Here is an 18,741-nt window from a genome sequence, read left to right on the forward strand (position 1 = left end):
ATGTAGAATCCTTTGCTCACAATCAGAGGGGTGGTAAGTTGAAGTGCACTTTTGTAGCCAGATATAAAAGCAATCATGTTATATAATTCCACATACAGAAAAGTCAAAATTAGGGAAAAGAAATCTTAGTTATTAAAACTGAAATAATGGTAATTATATCTCAATAAAGCTGAAGAAAAAATAAAATAAAACACATAAAACTCTGGTTAAAAAAAAGAACCAAGTGGTTGGCTTTGGGAGAAGAACAATGAGAAGGGGACAGGAGAGGGCCTTCTTGGCGTATCACTACTGTTCAGTATGCTGATGTGAGTGTTTGGTTACAGGTGTGCTTATTTTTCATTTATACTTTGTATGATCTCAATTAAAATTTTTAAGAAACATTCTTAACAAATTCTTTAATAAATTCTTATTAAAGATATATTCTTCATATACAGGGTGGGACAAAAGTAAGTATACATTTGTTCATATGGAAAATAATACAATAATTAATAAATAATAACACAAGAATAAAGGTGTGTTCACAAGTGTAAGTCTCTTTTTGCCTCACTCTGTATTGTGAGAAAATAGGGTGAAGCCCTGGCCAGGTGACTCAGTTGGCTACAGTGTCATGTGGTACACTATAAAGTTGCAGGTTCAACAACTCGTCAAGTCACATACTCAAGTTGCGGGGTTATGGGTTCAACTGTCAGTTGGGGTGAGTTGAACCAATCGGTTCAGGAGGCAACCAATCATTATTTCTCTTCCTCTCTCCCTCCCTTCCTCTCTCAAATCAATAAACGTATCCGCCCTTTCTCTCTCTCTCAAATCAATAAACATATCCTCAGGTAAGAATTTTTTTTAAAGGGTGAAAATGGTAAAGGGATTAAAAAGTACAAATGGGCAGTTACCAAATGGTCACAAGGGTGTAAAGTACAGCATAGGGAACATAGTCAATAATATTGTTAATAACTAGATATGGCATTGGGGGTGTCCTAGGCTTATTTATAGGGGGAAGCACCTTAGCAGTTATCTAAGTGTCTAACCACTAGGCTATATACCTGAAACCAATATAACGTTGAATGTCAACTGTAACTGAAATAAATTATTTTTAGCCCTGGCTGGCGTAGCTCAGTGGATTGAGCATGGGCTGCAAACCAAAGCATCGTAGGTTTGATTCCCAGTCAGGGCACATGCCTGGGATGCAGGTCATGGCCCCCAGCAACCGCACACTGATGTTTCTCTCTCTCTCTCTCTCTCTCTTTCTCCCTCCCTTCCCTTTCTAAAAATAAATAAATAAAATCTTTTTAAAAAATGAGTAAAAAAAAATGTATACGACCTATATGAAGAAAATACTTTTTAAAAATTTAATAATTAAAAAATAAATGAATATCCTTTGCTGAGCAATCTAATGAAGCTAGACCATAAGAACTTTCAAAAAAAATTTGTTTTCCTCATATGATTGCAGGAATAAGTAATGCTCTCAAATAGCAAGCATCAAGAAATAAACAAGGTGGTGAAATCTGAATAGTCTAACTAATCACTAAAAAAAAACCCCAAAACCAAATGAGTGTCTGTACACATTTCAGACTAAGATACTCAACCATAATCATACAAGTCCTATGATGAACTTAATACTGCATTGGTGTCATGCGATTTGAGAAGCTTTGCAAAGAATATTTTCAACTAAAGAAAATAGTTTTCACCCTGGCTGGTGTGGCTCAGTGGACTGAGAGCTGGCATCTGAACCAAAAGGTTGCTGGTTCAGTTCCCAGTCAGGGCATATGCCTGGGTTGTGGGCCGGGTCCCAAGTGGGGGGCACACAAGAGGCAACCATACTTTGATGTTTCTCTCCCTCTTTCTCCCTCCCTTCCCTTCTCTCTAAAAATAAAAAATGGATAAAATCATTTTTTAAAAAGCATCCAAAGATTATTAAATTGTTTTCAAGTGCTTTTAATCCAAGTTATTATTTTATCAGGAATTTTTAACGCATACTTAAGTAAAAATAAGCTTATGAATGTTTTGTGCTCATCAGCTGTCTAATTGATTCTCTTTGTGTTCTATAAATATAATATCACCTGTGAAAGTTAATGGTGCCCTCCACTTTCTACTTATTTATACTTCATATTTGCATTGGTTGGTATATCTAAAGCATTGGTAAGAAAACTGGTAAAAATGTGCTTCTTTCTTATAAGGAGTGCTTCTAGTAGAGTTCACTATTAAATATAATGATGAGGTGGCATTTGCAATTATATATAATAGTCCATCCAATCGTGTTAAGAATTTATACTGCCTTTCCATAATCTGCCCAGATGACACTTCCATTTGTTCAATAAAATAAGAAAATGAATTAAGAGTTCTAAAATCTTCCTTGTATTCCTAGATGAATCCTAAATCTAAAATTAACTGCATCTAAGATGATTTTTTAACTCATTTCAGGGCACAGTAAAAGCCCCACAATGACATACTCTACAACAGAGAATTCAGGTACAATACAATTATAAACTAGCTCCCATCTTCTTCAAGAGGTCAAACCAACAATCTCATTACTTTGCAATGCCATGAAAATGAGTTTTTACATAATGAAAATGTTTGCACCCCACCTACAGCCTATGTTCATGTTACATATTTTAATTATTCCTTTGATAAGAAAATACTGTAGCCCTGGCTGGTGTGGCTCAGTGGACTGTCTGCCAGTGGGCAAACCGAAGGGTTGCCAATTTGATTCACTGTCAGGGCACATGCCTGGGTTGTGGGCCAGATCCCCAATTGGAGGCATGAGAGAGGCAACCAACTGATGGTTCTGTCCCAGTCTTTCTCCCTCCCTTTTCATCTCTGTGAAAATACATAAATAAATTCTTTTTAAAAAAGAAAATACTGTAAATACCATTTTTCTTTGCCATCACAGAGGGTGATGATAAAACATACAATGATCCTTTAAAGTTATACATTACTTCAAGTTGCTTTCATTCTTAGTTTTATCATAAAACCAGAATTACAAAAAAATTGTAACATAATTGTAATCAAGTCATGAAGAGCTGTGTCCTCTTTAAATAAGCAAAATCACTCATGCCTCTAGAAACGAAACATGGCAAGAAAGCAAATATTAAGTAAAAGTTTCCAGATCACACTGAGATCTGACAGAACCTGAACAGTAAAAATAATTGTAACTATATAGTAGAAGTGGAAAAAGGAAAAGTACTGAAAGTAAATGGTACAGCCCAGACCAATGCAGCTCAGTTTGTTGGCTATCATCTGGCAAAGCAAAGGGTCACCAGTTTGATGTGTGGTCAGGGCACATACCTATGGTGAGGCAATTGATAGGTGGTTCTCTCCCACATTGATGTTTCTCTCTGTCTCTTCCTCCCTCCTCATTTCTCTATATCCTTGCCCTGGCCAGGGTGGCTCAGTTGGTTAGAGCATCAACCCAGGCACCAAAGGGCTGAAGGTTCAATTTCCAATCAGGGAGCAAATGGGAGGCAACCAATCAATGTTTCTCTCTCCCCTCGCCCTCTTCTCTAAAATCAATAAACGTTAAAAACATAATAATGATATCCTCATTTTCTTTATGTTAACAGGAAACAAAACCAAATTTTAGAACTACATAAAATACAATGTGGTACAATGTGATACTGGGATAAAAATAAATATTCAAGTTCAAGGGAATAGAAAGGAAACTAATTTTGGCCACATGACTTTTGACAAAGGTGCTAAGGCAATCTAATGAGGAAAGGATATCTTTTCAATAAATGGTGCTGGGACAACAGTATACCTACATACAAAATGATGAATTTAGACCCTTACTTGACCACATGTACAAAAATTAATTTAAAATGTATCTTAGGCCTAAACATAATAGCTAAAACTATAAAATTCAAAAGAAAACATAACCGTAAAAATCTTTATGACTTAGGTGGGCAAAGTTTTTCTAATATTACACCAGAAGCACAAGCCATTAAAAAAAATTGGAAAACGGGGTTGCATCGAAATAGACATTTTTAGGCTTCAAAACAAAACAATTAAAAAATGAAGGAAAAACCTGTGGCCAGTGTGGCTCAGTGGGTTAAGCATCATCCCACAAAGTGAAAGGTCACAAGTTTCAAATCCCAGTGAAGATACATGCCTGAGTTGAGGGTTCAGTCGCCATTCAGGGCACATATGAGAGGCAACCGATCAACATTTCAATCTAACACTGATTTTCTTTCTTGCTCCCTTCCCCTCTCTAAAAATAAATAAATAAAATCTTTTAAAAAAATTTTAGGGGGAATATAAGTGGACTAAATGGTAAGGGGAAAAATGCAATAAAATATAAATAAAGTTTTAAACGAAGAAACAAAAGCCACAGACTACAATGTATGTATGAAACCTTATCTCTAACAATAGATCTGTAGGCAGAATATATAAAAAGCTCATATAACTCTAAAAAAAGGCAAGAAAACAAACAATCCAATTTAAAATTAGGATAAGATTTAAATAGATTTTTTTAAAGATTTTATTTATTTTTAGAAAGATGTGAAGGGAGGGAGAAAGAGGAAGAGAACATTTGACGTGTGAAAGATACATCAACTGGTTGCCTCTCACATGCCCGCAGAGAGGGACCTGGCCTGGAATCAAACCAGCAACCTTTCAGTTTGCAGGCCACCACTCAATCCACTGAGCCACACCAACCAGGGATAAACAGACATTTCATCAAACATGATATATGAATGGCAAATAAGCATATAAAAACACACTCAAAATCATTAGGAAAATCAAATTATAACCACAATCATAAGACATCCTGGACATACTAAAAAGATCAATGATGGCCAGGTGTCAGGGGACAGAAACGAGAAGGCAGAGCACAGAGAATCTTTTGGACAGTGAAACTACTCTGTATGTTACTGTAATAGTGGATACATGTCATCATACATTTGTTAAAATCCACAGAATGTGCAAGACACAATCCTAATGTAAACTATGGACTTTGAGATCATGATGTATCACGGTAGGTTCATCAATATGAACAATGCACCACTCTGATGTGGGAGGCTAATCGCAAGGGAGGCTGTGCATGTGTGGAGGTAGAAGGTGTATGGGAACATTCTGTACTTTCTGGCCAAGCTTGCTAACACTGCCATAAAATGTCTATTTAAAAGCAAAAGAAGAAAGAAAAAGAAAAGAAACCCTCTAGGACAGCTATAATAAAAAAAAAAGACAGATGATAACAACTACTGATCAAGATATGGAGAAACAGAAACCCTCATACGCTTGTGTTAAGACAAAAAATGGTACAGCCACTTGGGAAAAGTTTGTCGGTAGCTGAAGTTAAGCATAGAATTGCCGGAGACACAGCAACACTCCTAGGCATTCACTCAGAAGAAAAGAAGACATATTTTCAAACAAAGATAAATAAGTGGATGTTCACAGCAGTGGTATTCAAAACAACCAAAAAGTGGGAAAAACTTAGATGTCTACCAAATGGTATTTGGATAAAGAAAAGATAGCATATTAGTAGAATGGAAAAACATTCAGGTATGAACCACTTAAATGCACTATAACGTTTATTGAAGGTGAGCCTCAAAACATGATGCAAAGTAAAAGAAGCAAAATGTAAAACATTATGTACTCTTTGATTCCATGTGTATTAAATGCCGACTAAACTTGAATCAGTGTTGGGTACAGAGAGTGACTCAAAACGGGAACTAGGTTTCTAGTTGGGGTGATGGAAGTGTTCTAAAATTAGACTGTACTGACCACTGCAAAACTGTATATCTACTAAACATCAATGAATTATACACTTAAGATGGATAAATTCCCTGGCATATAAAGTATCTCTCAGTAAAGCTATCTAAAAATTCTATGTGAAATAACATTATGAACATAACATTTAAAAATAAGCAATCAGGAACCAAATATAGCAAAAAAAGCTTTGAGTTAACAACAGTTTCCTTGGAGAGTAGAAAATGGGAGTATGCAAAAGGAAAAGGAGAATGAGAGTAGTATATTAATTTTTGTAAAAAAACAACAAAAAAAACCTAGCTGGCATTTTATATCATTATTCCGGTATAACTGAAAAGTAAAAACTATTTAAAAATTCTGTCCACAAAAGTGTAATTAGCAAATTTCTCTAGCTACCATTTATCAAACAAATTACTATCTTTTGAGTTTCGTATAATATGCTAACACTAACAAATAATGTCACCATTGAAATAAATTTGTACTTCTCATCAAAATAATAAGTAATGAGTCCAAATATAACCTACTATATTAAAAGGCTTCCTTACTTAAATTTCATAATTGCTTCTAAAAGCACCAGTACTTACCAGACTCTTCCGTCGGTTCAGTTTTCACTTTGATGGAGCCACAACTGAAAGGGAAAGGAAGCTCTGCATCGGTGAGGGCCACTCACACAGCATTCACATGCACTGCATCTCAGCATCAAATCATTCACCTGACCAAGCTGAATGCACACTGAATCAGCTTTGGAATTTACGTATTTATTCCTTGAATATGACCTGTCGACTGAATGTAGTACTTTAATTCTAATTGAGCATTTTTGGGGTGGGGGAGTATTAACAAAACAATACAGAGTAGCAAATTAACTTTCAAATTCCACTTTACCTACAAGGACTTTCTATCTACAATCTGATCATCAGACAATCACATCACTTTCACCCAGGAACTACTTTCATGCGGAACTAGTAAGTCAAAAACTGCATCTTCACAGGATCCCCCAAATGATTCAATTGCATATTAATCTTCAACATGTGTGACATAGGCCTTTTCAATATTCCAGTAACTCAGTAATTTAAAAACTAAAACTTGGTGAAGTGTACAAGTTAATTAGTACTAATTAATTTTTTTACCTTCCACCTGGAGATAGCATTGACCTTTCAGTATCTGTTACCATCACACGACCACCTATATATACAAAAAAAGAGATTTAAGTTCTTACAACACTTGAAATATGACTAATACTCCCAAAGGTCCTAAATATAGAATGAACTGGGAGAAGGGAGTTCACAGTTGTGGGTCATACTAGAGTGAGTATTGCACTAGTTTATAAAAGTGCCTTTTGTGTTCCCTTATAAGGAAGGTAATTAGGGATGACAAAGATCTGACCAGTTTTATCCCCTCACCAACAGCACCCTCCCTTTAATGAAAAAACTCTTACTTTTGTCAGTGAAACAAACACAGCAATGTACTATTACTCTAGAATGTAGAGTAAGACTCTACTGATGTATAAACAATAAAAATTTCTATTAAGAGTAGAGCTGGTTCTGAGGACTCGGAAAACAGGGGCTGCTGACAAGTATATGGTTTCTTTTTAGGGTAATGAAAATGCTCTGAAATAATATAACAGTGATAGTTGTACATCTTGTGAATATACTAAAACCCAATGAATTGTATACTTCAGCATCAAGAATTTTGTTCTGGAAGAACAGGAGGGAAGAAAGGAAGGAAGGGAGGGAGGGAGGGAGGAACGAGGGAAGGAGGAAAGGAAGGAAAGAAGGGGCTGCCCCCACCAAATGCTGATGAAGATGTAGTCTCATCATGTAAAAACAGTCCAGCAGTTTTTTTTTAAAAGATTTTATTCATTTATTTTTAGAGAAAGGGGAAGAGAGGGAAAAAGAGAAGGAAACATCAGTGTATGGGTGCCTCTGGTGCACCCCGCCCCGGAGATCTGACCTACAACCCAGGCATGTGCCCTGACTGGGAATTGAACTGGCAACCTTTTGGTTCGCAGGCCAACATTCAATCCACTGAATCAGTCACACCAGCCAGGGCTGTCCAGCAGTTTCTTAAAAAGTTAAATGTATAGCTACCATATGATCTAGACATTCCAATTTTTATGTATTTACCAAAAAGAATGAAAATATATATTCGTATGAAGACTTGCACTCAAAATATGAATAGCACATTCTTTGTAACAGCCAAGTAATGAAAAACCAAATTTTCAAGGACAGGTGAATGACTGAACAAATTGCAGTGTACCAATACAATGGAATACCACTCAGCAATTTAAAAATATGGACTGCTGATACATGAAACAACGTGAATTAAGTCTCCAAATAAGTCAAACCAAAAAAGATACTATATGGCTCCATTTACACAAAATAATCTAGAAAATGCAAACAATCTAGAGTGACAGCAGATCAGTGGTGGCCTAGGGAAGAGGGACGGAAGGACCAGAGGGAGGAATCACCCAGGGGTGTGAGGAAACTCTGGGGTAAAAGGTGTATTCACAGTCTTGATTGTAGTGATGGTTTCACAGTACCAAAACATCAAAGTATACACTCTAAATACATGTGGGTTCATTGGATATAAATCTCAATAAAGCTATTAAAATGTTTTAGAAGCAAAAAATATAATCCCATCACAATCACAACATTTCAATTACTTTGAGAGCTGGTATGGCAAAGAAGCCAAGTAATACAAACCCACCAATTGAGACCACTCACTAGAAAACACCCTACAGAAATACTCGTTAGTTCTGACTGGTGTGGCTCAGGGGGTTGGGCGTCGTTCCGCAAACCAGAAGTTCTTGGGTTTGATCCCACGTCAGAGCACACGCCCGGACTGCAGGACAAGTCCCCAGATAGGGGCGCGCGAGGCAACCATGTATTGATGTTCCTCTCTCTGTCTTTCTCCCTCCCTTCCCCTCTCTCTAAACAAAATAAATAAATAAACCTAAAAAAAATGTCATTGATTAATACCCAGGCCACAACATTTGAAAGCAAGTTTCTAAAATAAAGATTTGACAAAATACAAATAGCAGACTTAAGTTTAATCTAGAAAGCTTTAAGGGAAAAAAAAGTCTGAATTTTAATTTAAACATGACAAAGAAATCTTCTTTCTCAGTCTTAAAAAGGACATGCACAGAAAAACAACAACTACATCATAATGGCGGAAGCCTGGAAGCCTTCCAGCTAATATCTAGGACAAGGTGAAATGTTCTATTGGATATTCTAGCCCCATTAACAGAATTAAAAAATAAAAAGCATTCACATTGCAAACAAATGGACTGTCTTGGTTCACACACAACATAATTCACCATGTAGAAAGCCCAGAAATAAAGTCAAAGTCAACGAAATTTTAACAAAGATGCCAAAGCAATTCTAGAGGAAAGAATCGTCTTTTCAACAAATTCTGCTGACACAAACTGAGTATGAATTTATACCTTTACCATGTGTAAAAATTATCTCAAAATTTAAAGTATATCTAAATGTAAGAACTAAAGTTATAAAACTTAACAGAAGAAAACCTAACAAATCTTCAGGACCTTGGGGTTCAGCAACAGTCTCTTGGATAACTACATCAAAAATAAAGTAATAAATAGTTAAATGAACTTCACAAAAATTTAAAACTTTTGTTCCTACAAGAACATTATCAAGCAAATGAAAAGGCAATTTGTAGACCTAGAGAAAATATTTATAGGAAGAATATATAAAGAACTCTTATAACTCAGTAATAAAAATACAAATAACCCAATTGAAACATGTAGAAAGGGCCCTGGTTAGTGTGGCTCAGTGGACTGAGTGCTGGCCTGTGAACTGAAAGGTTGCTGGTACAATTCCTTGTCAGCAAATGTGCCTGGGGTGCTTGGCTTGTGGGCCAGGTTCCACTTGGGGAAATGTGAGAGGCAACCAATCAATGTATCTCTCACACATCAAAGTTTCTCTCCTTTTTCTCCCTCCTTCCTCTCTCTGAAAATAAAATCTAAAAAAACAAAAAACAAAACAAACAAAAAAAAAAACCCATGGGGAGAGGATCTGATTAGTCATTTCTCCAAAGAATATATACATTGAATGGCCAGTAAGCATACGAAAAGATACTCAACTTTAGTATCACGGTTACACAAATCAAAACCACAGCAAAATACCATTTTCACACTCACTGAGATGGCAAAAACAAAAGGAGTGTGGAGAAACTTGAACCCTCAAGCAATGCTAGTAAGAACATTAAATGGAAAGGTCACTTTGAAAAACAGTTTGGGAGTTTCTCAGTTAAATGAAAAATTGCACTATGATCCAGAATTTCCACTCCTAGGTATACATATATTCAAGAGAAATTCAATCAAATACATACACATAAAAACTTAATTATGGTCATAGTATTAATGTTAATAACAGCCAAGTGGGAACTATCTAAATGTCTATCAATGATAAATGGGTAAATGGCTGATATATTCATGCAATGGAATACTTAATATTCAGTAATAAAAAGGGAATAAAATAATGATATGCCCAACAGCCTAGACCAGGGGTTCCAACCTTTTGACATCTCCAGGCCACAATGGAAGAGGAAGAGCTATCTTGGGCCAAACATTAAATACACAAACACTAACAAGAACACAAAAATCTCTTAATGTTTAAAGTAAATTTATGATTTTGTGTTGGGCCGCATTCATAACCATCCTGGGCCAAGGTTGTCTCAAATCAATTATGCTGAGTGAAAAAAGCTAATTTCAAGGCCCTGGCCAGTAGCTCAGTTGGTTGAAGCATCGTCCCGAAGTGACATGTTGTAAGGATACAACCTGTGTGTTTCAATTATATAACATTCATGAAGTAACAGATGGGGATGATGGAAATATTCTAAAATTAGACTGTGGCAATGGTTATAAAATTCTGTTTTTTAATTTTTTAATTGTACAGCTTTCAAAAATCACTGAATGATATATTTAAAATTGGTACATCATATGGCATGCCAATTATACCTCAATAAAGCCTTTAAAAATTAATCTTGTCATCATGATGAGAACAAAATAAAGATTATTTAACAGAAAACAAAATACGTTTGGGTGTGTATATATTATCCTTCCATTTTATCCTCACATTGTTTAAGAGGTTGCCAATGGCAATGGTTATTTATTTTGAAAAGTCTCAAATGAACCTTGCTCCAAGGAGTCCCAGTCTTCTAACTATCACTCTTCCCATCAAATGGAATGGCTGACTTCCCCAAAGAAAATCCTGTTCAACTCCTCCTCATTTCTTTAAGGGCTCATCTTAATGCTCTCTTCTTCATGAAAGCCTTCCTGGACTATGACAGAATCCTTCCTCCAACAAACTTCTGCAGCACTTTCTCTCGCCATTCCTGCAGCACGTCCTTGCTCGGGTGACTATGGATTGTTTTCATCTTTTCCATTAGACCAGCAGCACTCAAAACCTTTAATGCTTACACATAGTTGTGTATCCCCTCCCCACACATTCTTGTGCTTAATAATTCCATGCCTATGCAATAAATATTAAAGAAATTAAATCATATTCATATTGCAACTATGAAACTTTGAGTACACATCATAAACAAAGTAGCAGAGCTGAAAACTATTCTACTCGCAAAGACTTTTCATTGGTTTATATAAGTATCATAATGCCTCACTCCAAAATATATTAAATCATATTCTCAGAGGAAGTAAGAGAAATCATTACAACGCATTAAATTTGGCACAACGGATTCAGGAACGCAACCAGCTATCACGCAGGCAAAGCAGTCCCTTACCTAGGTGCTTCTTTGGCTCCAGGAAAGGTCTGCATTGAAAGAAAACAAAACAACTCTAAGACACACAAACCAAAATTACTGGAGAGCATAAATTTAAATGACTTGCACACTAAGCATGAGTTTTTAAATATAATAAAATAAGCTGAATTATTCAATTTTATATAAATAGACTATTGATGGGCAAGGGACAAAAATACTTTACCTCTTAATGATAAATGAAATCCCTGCTTTGTTCTCCAAAATCCACTTCAGAGTCGCAAGATCGTAGTTCTCAGGGTGTTTAAAGGCAACTCCCTCTGGAAGCCCCTGCACCACCACAGCCGACTGATCTCGCAGCATCTTCTCATATGGAACAGGCACCACTGTTGATTTTCCTAAAGCTTTCCCTGGGGTAAGAGACAGTGGTGAGTGAGGTGAGGTGGGAAGAAGATAAACGTCATTCAACGTTAAGATTAAAATCTAAACCATCAGTTTATCATGATTCAATAAATGCTATTCATGCTATCTTGTGGCATCTAATTTCAAAACTACTTTGAAATATCATAGGGCCCTAGTCCCATGTTAGCCAAAGTTCTAAACCAGCAACAAATCCAAAGGGCCGAAAAGCAAGTACATAAGATGCTTATATAAAACCTACACAGATAGGAACAATGGTTGATTTCTTGCACTATTCTCTTTCCTCATGATGGTCCCACTCTGGTATAACACAATCTTTCCACTTACAATTCAGCCTCAGAACATGGAAACCTCACAAATCAAACTGCTACCACAAGAGGCAATTTTTGATTAATATTCTCATTGAAAACCTATTAGATGAACAAAACCTACGTTTACAAATGACTATTCTGTCAAGCTGTTGGTATGTACGAGGCAGTGAGCCCATGGATGCTGGGACTCCATCCCCCAGAGTTCACTTTTATGAACAACCTTACACCATAACCTGTATCACCCCCCTCTGACCACTTTTTTTTCTTAAAAGGGCTTTGGTTACCACATAATTGGATTAACAAAAGGGGGTTTTTTTCTAGGCAATTGGCATACATGTAAAAAACAAACAATTCCCTCTGGATGATTACAATGTGCCACTGCAGGTTCTCTGGTTGAGGACACTGATGGCAAAAGGCTATGCCTGTGTGAGGGAAAGTGGTATTCGGGCGATCTATGGACCTGCCCTTGATTTTGCTGTGACTCTAAACCTGCTCTAAGGAAAAAAACAAACAGCTCTAATCCTATATTTGTTTCTGGGTTCCTTCATACTGCAAATAAAAAATAAGGCTGTTCCTAATGTTAGCACCCAAAATTTACAGATTAATTCAATTCATTCAATTTGTGAAAGTGTGTTGTATGATGTTAAACTACCTTTTAGAAAACTCAGTCACATAATCTATCTTTCAGAAAATTCAAGTGTATAACCTTACCATAGCAAAAGCAGAAATAGTCCTCAACGGTTTTTCTGAGAGTTTCAATCTCTACAGCATCTACACTCATCCGATTTGCCTGGGTTGTAGATTTCATTTTATGCATCTCTGCAGCCTTTTCCTCTTCTTCAACACCTGTAAAATAATTAATGATATACAAAGGCCTGTACCCATTTCCTATTATCTGACTTTCAGTACAATTATTTTTTCCAATTTTCTAACACTTATGATGTATTATATAAACACAGAAAGGAAAGGGAAGAGGGGAAATTTTAAAAATAAAAGCAAAGCCCTCAGCAGGTGGCTCAGTTGTTTGGAATATAGTCTGGTACACCAAAAAGGTTATGGGTTTGATCCCCAATTGGGGAATGCACAGGAAGTTAACTGATCAATCTTTCTCTTTCTCTCTCTGCTCTGCCAACTCCCTTCTTCTCTCTCTAAAATCAGTAACTATATCCTTGGATGAGGATAAAATATAAAACTAAAAAGCTTGCCAAGGCTGACATAGCTCAGTGGATTGAGCACAGGCCCTGCAAGAGGCAATTACACATTGATGTTTTTCTCCCTCTCTTTCTCCTCTCCTCCCCATCTCTCTAAAAATAATTAAATCTTCAAAAAAAATAATAAAAATAAAACCCCAATAAAAGCTATGAACAGTGTTAGGTTAAACACAGATACAAAACTGTCATACTGTGAAAGGCAATAGGTAGTAATGCCCTACAGTGACTTTCTCTGCTGCACTGGTGCCAGTGCCAAGTAAGTTCGCCAACTGCATGACTCCCAACTGGCAGAACTCAATGAACCCTCAGTCAAGTCCATTCCACTGAGGGAGTTGGGGAGACCTGTTTAACACAGTATCATGAATGCACAGATAGACTTTTTTCAACACGTTGTTTATCAAGAAAAGAACTGCTCATCTGAACAAGAACTTTCAATCAATTCAAAATTTATGCTCTCTTTCATGTGTTTCACAGATTCAGAGTAAGGCCAAGCAAGGAGCACAGTATAATGAACATTTACCATTTTCTTAAACTCTTTGGTATTTATCCTTGTATGTTACCATGTCAGTGATTCATTTTGAGAATTTTGGTTTTTTTACATTTTATTTATTTTCAGAGAGAGGAAGGGAGGGAGAAAGCAAGGGAGAGAAACACGGATGTGAGAGAGAATATAGTTGCCTTTTCCGAGCCCCCAACCGGGCACCAGGCCCACAACCAGGCATGTACCCTGACCGAGAATGGAACCAGCGCCATTTCGGTTCGCAAGCCAGTGCTCAATCCACTGAGCTACACCAGCCAGGGCTCATTTGGAGCACTTTGCAATGTCTCCATGGATATTTCAGAAAGTGCTTTTTTAGTATACATCTCATTCTGTTTTAGAATATAATATGATGTGCTAATGCTTAAATCTTTAGCTTTAATGTTTATGAAATACAAAAGCTAACAATACAATACTTACAGTATTTCACAAAATCTTTCTGAAAATCCTTTCTGGTGTTGACAAAAGCTCGTCCTCTCTCAGTTCCAACAACAAACACGTCTGTTTCATACACTGCGATGCAGGCCACTTCTGCCTTGGACTTGGCTAGTTCTTTACACTGAAATAGAAACAATGAAGTGTTACATATAGATATAATTTAAAAGTACTATTTATGATGGATGAATAAAAAAATCTCATCATTTAAACTTGTCTTAATACATGACCTGGAAACAAATAAACTTTCTACTTTTTGGCCTTAAGTTATATACAAAGCCAAAGAGTCCCCATTTTTTTAAGGTGACTTTCTTTTGAATACTTTTTTTTTAAGATTTTATTTATTGCCCTGGCTGACGTGGCTTGGTGGATTGAGTGGGGGCTGCGAACCAAAGCATCGCAGGTTCGATTCCCAGTCAGGGCACATGCCTGGGTTGCAGGCCATGGCCCCCAGCAACCACACAATGATGTCCTCTCTCTCTCTCCCTTCCTTCCCTCTCTAAAAAATAAATAAATAAATTCTTAAAAAAAGAAAAAAGAAAAAAAAGATTTTATTTATTTTTAGAGAGGGGAAGGGAGGGAGAAAGAGAGAAAGAAACATCAGTGTGTGGTTACCTCTCATGTACTGTCCCCACCAGGGACCTGGCCCACAACCCAGGCATGTGTCCTAACTGGGAATTCAAACAGTTTAACTCTTCGGTTCCCAGGCAGCATTCAATCCACTGAGCCACACAAACCAGGGCTCTTTCTGAATAGTTTTTAACACTGATTTTAAAAAGAAGAAAGTACAGAATTTATAAGAAAAAAGGCAGCGATCCCTGAAAACAGATCTCATAAAAGTCAAATTCACAAGAAACCGACTCAGGTACACATACAGGCTTACTGGAGAGCACTCTCAGTAACAACACCTGTGGAGTGTGAAGGGCGCAGGAGTCACAGGGAGTTGAACACAGACACACCTGCATCAGGAGCGCTCTGGAACTGAAATGGCCCTCCCCAAAGAAGTGGAGAGATCTTGGGCAAGGGATCCTCTAACGCACACAGTAGCTGGGGTGATAAGTGCCATCAGTCCTAAAGAGGGGTCTGGAAGTCACAGCATAACATCCATTACCCGTGGCCTGCGGGCCGCATAGGGCCCATGACGGCTATGAATGTGGCCCGACACAAAATTGTAAATGTACTTAAATCTCATTTTTTCCTCATCAGTTTTCGTTACTGTTTGTGTATTTAATGAGTGGCCCAAGAAAACTCTTCTTCCAGTATGGTCTAGAGATGCCAAAAGCTTGGACACCCCTGCATTACATTATCCTGCCTCCAGAAGTATCTCCACAGGTATACACAACGGGAATCACATTCCAGTGTATACTTTTACTAAGAATGGTTTTTACTAAGTATATTCCCATGAGATTAAATACTCTTCAAAATCTTAGTAAGAGTATACAATATAACACTCCATTTTATGAATATACAATAATTCATTTCATACGAACCTTATTGAAAATGATGATGACCCTAATTACCACTCCTAAAAGCAACACTGAAATATAATAATCTGGGAACAGAATACTCATGTGTATCTTGAATGACCTTCTCAGAAGAGACTGACACATGGAAACTTTGACTATCAAAGTAAATACTTTCTGCCCTGCCTGGGGTGGTTCAGTAGACTGAGTGCTGGCTGAGAACCAAAGGTTTGCCAGTTGACTCCCAGTCAGGGCACATGCCTGGGTTGCAGAACAGGCCCCCAGTACAAGGTACGTGAGAGGCAACCTCACATTGAAGTTTCTCTCCCTCTCTTTCTCCCTCCTATACCCTCTCTCAAAAAATAAATAAATGAAGGGAGGGAAAGGAAAGGAAGAAGGGAGGAAAGAAATAAAGAAAATACTTTCTTTTTTATCCTCACCTGAGGATGTTTATAGATTTTACAAAGAGATAGGGGAAGGGAAAGAGGGGGAGCAGGGAAGAGAGGGAGACAGAGGGAGTGGAAGGAGGGGGGAGAGAGATATTGAGAGAGAAACATCTATCAGTTGCCTCCTGCATGTGCCCTGACTGGGGATCAAACTCATAATCTTTCAGTATACAAGACAAGGTTTCAACCTAGTAAACAGCCAGGGCTGAAAAGAAATAATTTTAAGGTTCTCAAAACCTACAAAAAGGGGAAAGAAGGCTCTTTCAGTTTATACTCCCACTTGCACTTCTAAAAGAGCTAACAATTCCCTACCTAGCAAATATTATTGTTCAAGTTTCCAAGAAACATTTAAGAGGGTGATTAGTATGGTCAATAAGCCACTGATTGGTATTAAAATAAGAGTTTTGTACTTTAGATACTTTTTTCTCAATTAACATATCCTTTGCTAATTTTACTGTTGTTAGTAGTGTTTCCCCACTGATGCATAAAAATCCTCAATGTCAGGCGTAGAAAGCTGCTTACAGAATTAAATACACAATTACATCATTTTTCTGATTTTTAAATTTGTCTTAGTATAACTATTTTTCATTTTTACTCATCTAGAATTTAACCTGACACATGATAAAGACTAAATTTTTTTCCCCAAACAGCCTATTCTCATTCGTTGAAAACTACAGCTTTCCTCTATTTGTCTTTGATTTGTATAACAACCCTCTAATTTCTTAAATGGAAAGTGCTTGCATAATTACAAAATATTACTTTAAAACATAATCTAGAATAAACAATGTTATACTTGTTGCAATGCAGAAATCTTCTGAACTATAATGAAGCCATAGTAGAGAACTTCCGACCAAGAGGTGAGCCAAAAGTTGTTCCCAGAAGGAAGAACCATGCTATACCAAAATTCCATTACACTGCATTTGTATGAGATGCACTTTGGTTGCTCACCTGTAATAGCAGTGCATTCTGTTGCACTGTCCACCCTCTCAGCTGGACAGCCCCATACCCAAAGGCAGTATTTACGAAACAGCAAAGCAAGGTTCATGCACTGTCCAAGGATTAGATCAAAGAAACCTACAGGCCAAGGGAAGGATGAAACCAGCCTATACACCTACAATTATACTTCATAACTACAACTAGGGGAACATGAGGAGAGATACTCTTACTCCTGCTGGTGAGGAGGAAATAAAAGCTGAGAATAATAAAGTGACCGACAAAGATGAGAAAACTCTAAAGACATTCTAAGGAATAAAACAGATCCTATGTGACCCACCCTATGTTAATTCTATGCAGAGACCAGAAGAAAATATTTTGATACCAACAGAGTAGACTTAATCTCTAAATTAATACTTAACATTAATCCCCAAATTTTGGCAGTTTTTATGATTACAAGGAAGAAATAAGTGATTTTCAGAAAATAATGGTAAATAGCCACTAACCATTCTAAAATTTTTCTTTCTTTAAGGAGATCATTTTAAATTATTAGATAGAAAAAGAATTTTCCTAATGAGAAAAGAAAAAGGAGTCTACAAACTATGTCATACTGCAATTTATGGGGTTAAACACTATCTAATACTAGTCAACACTTAACACAGAGAGTACACAGCTTCCTCCTATGGAATATTTCATTTCAATGTGTCAAAAAACCTAGCCCTGGCCAGGTGGCTCAGATGGTTGGAGCGTTGTCCCCGAGCACCAAAAGGTTTCAGGTTAAATCCCCGGTTAGAGCAGACACCTAGGTTGCATCAATCCCTGGTCAGGACACAAGCCATCACTGTTTCTCTTTCAAGTCAATGTCTATTTCTCTCCCCTCACCTTCCTCTCTCTCTAAAGATCAATAAATATATATCCTCAGGTGAAGATTTGAAAAAAAGAAACCAAGTCTGATGCTTTTTAAACAAAATCTATGAGATCAAACACAAGATTTCCAGCTACCTATTTAAAAAACACGATAAGCAAATTGTAATACTAGTATTTTGCTGTAATTATGTTTCATACAGGTCTTTTGAAAAGAAAGAGCTAAGAGCTAACACACTACATGTTTAGAATCAGGTAGCAGAGTCAGGAAAATTATGAATGCACAGCACATCAAAGTAAAAGATATAAAATAGTAAATATGCTCTTAAGGCCCAAAATTCTAGTAATGTTCTTTATACAGATATAATAAAACACCAGCACCACACTATAATATACCAACTCATTCTGAGAAACTGAAATATTACACATAAAGTTAATACTTGCAAAACAATGGATTACCTAAGATATTTGGTAAATGAAAGTTGAAATTAAATGTAAAATACTAAACATTTTAAAAAGTTAAGAATATTCTGAAACTTGGTAATAAAATTTGATTTGAAAGGCTTAAATCCATACTATTACTCAAGCAAAATATATTACTTATTAGTAAACTGAAAACCATGTTTTACAAGAACAAACCAATCTCATCCACAATTCCATATCCATCCAAATATGGGATGTTTGATA

The 18,741-nt window shown here is 36.7% G+C and overlaps 1 protein-coding gene across 9 annotated transcripts in view; it reads right to left on the reverse strand.

The window, feature by feature from the left end:
- LOC123806256 (general transcription factor II-I) overlaps positions 1 to 18,741 on the reverse strand; it is a 113,939-nt gene that overhangs the window by 65,260 nt on the left and 29,938 nt on the right. For all 9 annotated transcript variants that reach the window (XM_045819281.1, XM_045819284.1, XM_045819283.1 and 6 more), the window contains exons 3-8: positions 14,334 to 14,472; positions 12,876 to 13,010; positions 11,660 to 11,843; positions 11,458 to 11,486; positions 6,825 to 6,879; positions 6,282 to 6,325 (exon numbers count right to left, since the gene is read on the reverse strand). In XM_045819281.1, coding sequence (XP_045675237.1) covers positions 6,282 to 6,325; positions 6,825 to 6,879; positions 11,458 to 11,486; positions 11,660 to 11,843; positions 12,876 to 13,010; positions 14,334 to 14,472 — 586 coding nt within the window. The remainder of the gene's footprint in view (positions 1 to 6,281; positions 6,326 to 6,824; positions 6,880 to 11,457; positions 11,487 to 11,659; positions 11,844 to 12,875; positions 13,011 to 14,333; positions 14,473 to 18,741) is intronic.

This window comes from Phyllostomus hastatus, unplaced genomic scaffold (genome assembly GCF_019186645.2).
Source record: "Phyllostomus hastatus isolate PE091 unplaced genomic scaffold, TTU_PhHast_1.1 phas_scaffold_385, whole genome shotgun sequence".
Lineage (NCBI taxonomy): Eukaryota > Metazoa > Chordata > Mammalia > Chiroptera > Phyllostomidae > Phyllostomus > Phyllostomus hastatus.